The sequence below is a fragment of the Cyprinus carpio genome, chromosome B4 (genome assembly GCF_018340385.1).
Source record: "Cyprinus carpio isolate SPL01 chromosome B4, ASM1834038v1, whole genome shotgun sequence".
In the NCBI taxonomy this organism is placed as follows: domain Eukaryota; kingdom Metazoa; phylum Chordata; class Actinopteri; order Cypriniformes; family Cyprinidae; genus Cyprinus; species Cyprinus carpio.
The window spans coordinates 23297879-23306029 of record NC_056600.1 but is presented as its reverse complement, the minus strand read 5'-3'; the positions used below and the strand labels follow the sequence as shown (position 1 = coordinate 23306029).

The window sequence follows — 8151 nt, the reverse complement described above, 5'->3', positions numbered from 1 at the left end:
GGTATAGAGGATTATGTAGCGGATTTTTGTATGGCATATGGTGGATTTAATGATGCTGCCCTTAAGGGAATTTTTCGTAATGGACTTAAAGACTTGTTTATATGATCTAATGCCAGACAACACATGATCTGCCACTCTAGAAGAATATATTTACCATGCTCTTTTTCTGGCTGGATAAGCTTTTTACTGTGGGTATTGGGGAGGAGGAATGCGACACTTCCTCAAGTCATGCTTGCTACTCCAAAGCCTTCTAACATCATGTCTGCTACTCCAAGGCCTACTCACATCATGTCTGATACTCCAGGACCTGCTCACATCATGCCAGTTAAGTTAAAGTTTACTCATGTGATGTCTACCAAGTCACAGCCTGATCACATCATGTCTGCCAATCCTGAGTCTGCTAACCTCATGTCTGCTACCCCAGGACCTGCTCAGGTCATGCCTGCCAAGACAGAGTCTGTTCACGTCATGCCTGCCAAGCCAGGGCCTACACACAAGATGGCCACCAGTCAAGAGTCTGCCCGTAATTTCGGTCGCCATTTTGAGTGTGTTGGCTGCACACTGCGCCATTCATGAACTCACTGTCTGTTCTGTCACAGTCATGGAGGCCACTCATGAACTCGCTGTCTGTCCTTTCACGGCCATGGAGGTCATTCATGAACTCCCTGCCTGTTCTGTCAGAGTCAAGTGGTCTATTCATGTCTCTGCTCTGCCACAGCTCCCTAGTCTGCCGGCTCCGCCATGGATTTCTGCTCTTCTGGTTTTACATTGGCTCCTTGTTTGTCTGGATCTTCTCTGTCTTCTCCGTCCTCCAGTGTTCCACAGTTTGCCACTGCACCATGGCCCTTGGTCTTGCCCTCTGCTCCATCGCCCAGGCCCACCACTGTTCTTTGATTCTGACCCTGTTCCCCTGCATGGGCCTGGCCCTCAATCCCTCCCCCTGTTCCGATGCTAAGAAAGTGTTTATTCCAAAAAAAAAATTTTTGAGTGTCGGTTAGTTAGAAATGTAGATAGACACTTGAATCCACCTATCAAGTGTGTCAACCTCTATTTCAAGTCGTGTAGCTCAGGGTCACATAGGATCTCATGAGAATTTACAAAGTAGAGCCAATGAATCGGTAATGCCTCTGAATAAACCATGAAGATGCCCACACCTTTATCCTACAATTGCAATGCCATGTAGACGCAGAATGAATTTTTAAGCATAGATGGTGTGACTTTGCGTGACCACATTATGAGAGAGAAATGGACTGAGTAAGTTTGATTGCTAGGCAATTCAGTCAAAAGTACAAAGGCAGTGCTCTGATATGCAGCATTGAATTTATATAAAATATATATAAAATAAGTTATGAGGCTCAACCAAAACTATTTGCTCTGGAACAAATAATAGATTAATGAGACCAAAGACTGGCCATTAGATTTACCCAAAATTGTCTCATGTTTAGTCACTATAGAGACATCACAGCCAGCGGCAAATTCCAGAAGATCTGGCCAAGGTAAGGCTCCTTTCATGGGTTTAGGAGCGCTGAATGGTCACTGATGCCCTGGATCTCACATCTCCGAAAATGTTGAAGCAAATTTTCAATTCAATTAGTAGGCTTTATCTTCATCATTTAACTTCATCATGCTGTGACACAAAACAATATTATTTATAATAATATTAATTTTGTTACATTTAAATAGCACTTTTCTTGGTACTCGAAGCACTTTACATAGAAGGGCACCAATGTGCAGCATCCACCTGTATGATGCGACATCAGCCATATTGCACCAGAACGCCCACCACACACCAGCTGACTGGTGGAGAGGAGATAGAGTGATAAAGCCAATCCGTGTATTTATGTATTTATAAAATTACAATGGATTTGGGTGTCTACCATAACACCTGCTGTGAGAAATGTTCCAAGCAGAGTGATACAAACTAATTTATATTCACAGACCCTAGGTAGGTGCACACAATAACACATACTCAAATATACATATAAACATCAAAAAACTCCAGAAAACAAATATTTAAAAATTTAAAGTAAAACGGTTACACAGCTGATTTGTCATGAGCCACTTTCTAAAGTATGATAAGTGGAACATTGTCTTAATAAGTGTGGCAGACTATTCCAATAGTGACACCCTATTACAGATAATACTTTGACCAAAAGACGTTAGTGTCATGATCCTGGCTTCTTCTCTTTCTCTGTCTCCCTCTTGTGGTCACACACTCACTCACACAATCACGCACACACTTCCACTCCTCCGCTCATTATCTCTTTCAGCTGGTTCCCCTTTCGTTCCCTTCTCCTCACCTGTCCCCTTTTTCCTCTTGATTGTCTCTGCTTCTTATTCCCTATTCCTAGCCCTGTCTTGTTGTCGGATTATTCAATGACTTTTCGTGAGAAACGTCTGTTCTCTCGTCCAGTCCTGTCCTGTCCTGTCTGTGGAGAGTGAAATTATAATTTCTGCTGTGAGTTATACTGCTATTGGACTGTGTATTATCCAGCTGTGCCTGTTTGCAGAGTACCTGTTCAGCGCTCGCCCTTGGCTGTTCACCCTGCCCGCTGTCTTCACTATTTTCTGACTGGCTGAATGCATCTCGGGGTCCCTGCCTCTGTCCTCGTGGAAGTTGATACAGATTTTCTTTGATCCAGTCGTCTGGAAGTTTCTGTTCGGGCTCTGATTAATGCCTGTGATTTTTGTGTTCTAATTACTCAGTGAAGACATATTTACTTTTTTCATTAAAGACTGTTAACTGCATCCCACCCTGGTCTTCCATCGTTCTTACTGTAACAGTTAGTCTGTATGGCACCTCACAATCTCCTCTAATGATAGATTTTTCTGGTTATTTTCAGTATTAAACCTAATTTCGTAAGCCAGTCCTGAACATTTTCCATAGCAGTAGCTAAGGTAATTGAAACCTCCTCCCAATTATTTACAAAGGTAAAATGACTACATCATCTGCATATATATGAACATTTACATCTGTACATGCACCAGTAAAATTTACATTTGTTAATTTAGATAAAAGAACCTGGTGGTCAACTGTGTCAAATGCCTTCTTTAGATCCAAGAAGACCGCACCAACATACCCACTCTTATCTAGTAGGCATTTGATTTTCTTAACAAACAATTTGCTGATTCTGTGGAATAATTACTACAAAGCCAAACCAAATAGGATGTCAAGAAGTAACTTAACTACCCTAACCTACCTAACATTGTTCGGGAGGCAGACACACTCTTGCAGTTTAAATCTAGATTAAAGACCCATCTCTTTAACCTGGCTTACACATAGCACACTAATACGCTTCTAATATCCAAATCCATTAAAGGATTTTTAGGCTGCATTAATTAGGTAAACCGGAACCGGGAACACTTCCCATAACACCTGATGTACTTGCTACAGCGTTAGAAGAATGGTATCTACGCTAATATTAGTCTGTTTCTCTCTTATTCCGAGGTCACCGTAGCCACCCGATCCAGTCTGTATCCAGATCAGATGGTGGATCAGCACCTAGAAAGGACCTCTACAGCCCTGAAAGACAGCGGAGGCCAGGAAAACAAGATGATCCCCAGATACAGATCCCCTGTAAAGACCTTGTCTCAGACAACCATAGGAAACAGATGATTCTTCTGCACAATCTGACATTGCTGCAGCCAGGAATTGAACTGCTGGTTTCGTCTGGTCAGAGGAGAACTGGCCCCCCGACTGAGCCTGGTTTCTCCCAAGGTTTTTCCTCCATTCTGTCACCGATGGAGTTTTGAAGTTTTCCTTGCCGCTGTCGCCTCTTAGTTGGGGACACTTCATTTACAGCGATAGCGTTGACTTGATTGCAAATTATTGCACAGATACGATTTAAACTGAACTGAGCTGCATGATGACATCACTGAATTCAATGATGAACTGTCTTTAACTGTCATTTTGTATTATTGACACACTGTTTTCCTAATTAATCTTGTTCAGTTGCTTTGACGCAATCTTTTTTGTTTAAAGCACTATATAAATAAAGGTGACTTGACTTTACTTATTTTTCTGCAACCTTAGATATAATCGGAAGGATGCTAATTGGCCTATAATTACTTTATAAACTGGGATAACTCTGACCAACTTCCAAGCTCATGGAACATAACATATAATGTATTTAATTGGGCATACTAAAGAATCTTTATTATATTTTAAAACATTTGTGTCAATCCCATAGGCATCCTTTGCTTTAGATGTTTTTTTAACACATCAAAAATATTAGCTATTTCTAATTCAGTCACTTCCTCTATTTAAAAAAATGCTGAGTAAATTTAATAGGACTAATATTATAGGAGTAATATAATATAATAGGAGTAATATTTTTAAGGTAAAGATTAAAATATTTTTTGGGAAAAAAAACATGACCCTAAAAATGGGGACAGAAGTGGTAAAAAGAGAAGTACGGAGACTGTCTACTTGTGATCCGATCAACCAAAACACATTTTAAACCCAGAACCAAATCCACCACTCAGATATTTTTAGCTCTATCTGGGTTGCTTCTATGAACCTCAAGATTGCTTCTCTCTGGTGTTATTACATGTTTCTTGTCTGTGAAACTTTCCACAATTCCACACTGATGACAAAAATAGTTCTTTCACAAGTGAAAACTCATGTGGTATTTAAGTGCTGCTTTATGTCTGAAACTCTTTCCGCAGTGACCACACATAAACGGCTTCTCTCCAGTGTGAACTCTCATGTGCCTGTTAAGGGTTCCTTTTCGGTTGAAACATTTCCCACATTGTTGGCAGGTGAAAGGCTTCTCTCCAGTGTGAATTCTCATGTGTTCTTCCAAGCGTTGTTTATAATTGAAACTATTTCCGCACTGAGGGCATGTGTAGGGTTGCTCTCCAGAGTGAATTCTCATATGGTCTTTAAATTGTTGTTTTTGACCGAGACTCTTTCCACACTGAGGGCATGTGTAGGATTTCTCTCTATGAGTTCTCAAATGGACCTCAAGGGTTTCATGTTGATCAAAACTCTTACCACACTGATCACATATGCAAGGCTGCTTTACATTGTAAATTCTCATGTGTCTGTTAAAGCTTCCTTTTTGAGTGAAACTTCTTTCACAATGTTGGCAGGTAAAAACACTCTCTCCAGTGTGAATTGTCATGTGGGAGTTAAGGTTTCCTTTCCGGTTGAAACTTCTTCCACACTGTTGGCTTTTGTAAGGCTTCTCTCTAGTGTGAACTCTCATGTGGCCTCCAAGGTTTGCAGCATGAGTGAAACTCTTTCCACACTGTTGGCATACGTAAGGCCTCTCTCCAGTGTGAATTCTAATGTGGCTTTCAAGAGATACTTTTTGACTAAAACACTTTCCACACTGTTGGCAGGCATAAGGCTTCTCTCCTGTGTGAACTCTCATGTGTGTTTTAATACATGTTTTTCTGAAACGCTTTCCACACTGTTGGCAGGTGCAATAACTACTCCTTGCCGTCTTATGATACCTTTTTCTTGAGGGAGTTATTTCAGTCTGTGAGCAATTAAAAGATTTTTCTCCAGTTGTAAAATCGTGTTGATTCTTATATTGATTTTTCGCTTTCATTTCATTTAGTTCTTGACTCTCCTCTTTCAGCACCATCAGGTCTAAGATGAAAAAAGACAGCACAAAGCAACAGATGTCAAAACATTCAAGCATTCAGCATCAAATCCAACATACTACTAGATCCTATACATGCTAAGCAACTGAAAGAGGTATTACATGCGATCTGAGAACCACTTCTAAATATTACTAACATACTTTCTTTGGGATATCTCTCAAAAACTATCAAGCCTTCAATTTAATCCCTCTGTTTAATACTGTTATGTCCTTGTGTTGTGTTAATGTATTTTTTATTCTTTCCCCAAATCTCCCTTCTTTTTTACTTTCACTATCCTAGTTACATCCCATTGGTCCACTTTGCACACCTGATCTCTGTGTTCCTGTGACATCATTTCCCAGTCCTCCAATCAGGGGTGCGTTTCCCAAAAGCATTGTTAGCTAACTACAGTCATTAGTTCCATTAAACTCTATTGGTAACGACTGGACACATGACCATAGTTGCTTTTGGGAAACACACCTCTGATTGGTGCCCCCGTGGCATAAAGGTGGAGAGCAGGCACCACTCGCGAGGCCCTGGACCAGTGGTCTCCAACATGGTGCCCACGGGCACCTGGTAGCCGCATGGAGTTTGTAAGTCGCCCCCAAAGCACACCCAGAAAATATTCACAATGTTCTCCTCTCTACTCTGTTCCCCTCCACCTCTGCTGAAGACAAATACAATGGCACCCATCAGTTTAAGTTATGATGCAGTTGATCTGATTTACTGACCCACAGCCAACCTTCACCTACACTCATTCCACTCTTCTCTTCCTAAAGAGGGATCAAGAGGTTATAGTGATGTTAAACACATTAAATCTAAGTTGGAATCTAGTAGCAGTTGAGTGATTTGATCACTTTAAGATTTATAACGTCGTATATTTACAATATTTAAATTATTTAAAGGGATACTCCATCCCAAAATGAAAATGTTGTCATTAATCACTTACCCCCATGTCGTTCCAAACCCGTAAAAGCTCAGTTTGTCCTCGGAACACAATTTAAGATATTTTGGATGAAAACAGGGAGGCTTGAGACGTAAATAACAGTGTCACGGTCCATAAAAGGTATGAGAGTCATCGTCAGAATACTCCATCTGCCATCAGACATGCAATGTGGGTTATATGAAGCGACGGGAACACTTTTTGTAAGCGAGGAAAACAAAAATATCGCGCCACAAGGATGCGCTGTTTCTACGTGTATTTAGCTTTGATTTTAAAGAAAACCGCGCATCCTTGTGGCGTGGATTACACAGAAGAGCATAACGGTGATATGGGGAGACACAGAGGAGACTGTTGACAAAGGAGTTCCCGTTGCTTCATATAACCCAAGGAAAAACTGAGCTTTTACAGGTTTGGAACGACATGGGGGTAAGTGATTAATGACAAAATTTTCATTTTGGGATGGAGTATTCCTTTAAATGTAGAGTTGAAATCAGAGCACTAAAATGAGAGTAGAAAATAGCCTTTTAAGAGCACATGAAAAAAAAAATCATTGAGAAAATATACAGGACAAAATAATTCAGCTTTGAGAATAAAAAAAACAACCAACCTGTTTGTTCCTCAGTATCTTCATGTTTGACTCTGAACATTTCTTCAGTCTGCATGTCTTCACTCTCCTCTTTAATAAACTCCATCTTTATTTGTTCCTCAGTATCTTCATATTTGACTCTGAATGTTTCTTCAATCTTCATGTCTTCTCTCTCTTCTTTAATAAACACCATCTTTACAACAGTGTGTCACCTGTATCTCAGCTGCTTCAGGAGTTTGAACACTTTGTCCTGTTTAAGAAGAGAATAATTAACAGATTGAAAAAAATACATGTAAACTAAGTCTCTGGGTGCATCTCAATCAGCTCCCTAGAGTAGTCAGTGCACTGGGAAGAGAGTCAGAGAGAGTGTTAATAGACTTAAATGTTCTGATTAAAATATACAAAGTTAATATTAGGTATTTAAATTTATGAATTTAGCTGACGCTTTTATCCAAAGCGACTTACAGTGCATTCAGGCTATCAATTTTTACCTATCATGTGTTCCCGGGGAATCAAACCCCCAACCTTGCACTTCGCAACACAATGCTCTACCACTTGAGCTACAGGAGCACTTTATTTATGATTTATATGTGGTATTCAACTATTTGTAAATAATATTTGATAGATTACACTTTCATGAAACATTTGCAGCTGGTTTGTAAAATTAATCACACATTTGTGTTTGTTGTTCTCGTTTGTCGTCATCATGAACTGATTCAAACGCTTCGAATCACTGAATCATTTTACTAATGACTCGGTTCAGATTATTCGGATTCTCAGTTTCTCTCACTTCTTTCCAGCACTTGAACGATGTACTGATCAATGATGTTAATTGCTTAAATTGTCAGAACAGTTTACACTGATTTAAAAACTTCAAAATCACAAAGCTTTCTTCAGGTGAAGCACAACAGATGCAGGAGCGCGGCGCAGCTTTATGAAGTCACATCACCAGACCAAAATATGCGTATGATAATGCATTTCCACAGTTATTAGTATCGTAAATATAGAAATTTTTATATTTTAATTTTTT

General features: G+C 39.9%; 1 protein-coding gene across 1 annotated transcript; it reads right to left on the bottom strand.

The window, feature by feature from the left end:
* Positions 1-4367: 4367 nt before the first annotated feature.
* On the bottom strand, positions 4368-7402 carry LOC109072223 (gastrula zinc finger protein XlCGF8.2DB-like). Its single transcript, XM_042722422.1, has 2 exons — positions 7143-7402; positions 4368-5599 (listed from the first exon to the last, which is right to left on the bottom strand). Exons 1-2 carry the CDS (start codon positions 7312-7314, stop codon positions 4608-4610), a joined length of 1164 nt encoding a protein of 387 aa, XP_042578356.1. The 5' UTR covers positions 7315-7402; the 3' UTR covers positions 4368-4607.
* Positions 7403-8151: the final 749 nt, after the last annotated feature.

What these genes read in the sequence shown, in the direction of transcription:
- LOC109072223 (XM_042722422.1), bottom strand. Translation starts at nt 7,314, where the DNA reads ATGGTGTTTATTAAAGAAGAGAGAGAAGACATGAAGATTGAAGAAACA. An exon ending in AGATACTGAGGAACAAACAG is followed by an intron (nt 5,600 to 7,142) that starts GTTGGTTGTTTT and finishes TTTTCATCTTAG; the next exon opens with ACCTGATGGTGCTGAAAGAG.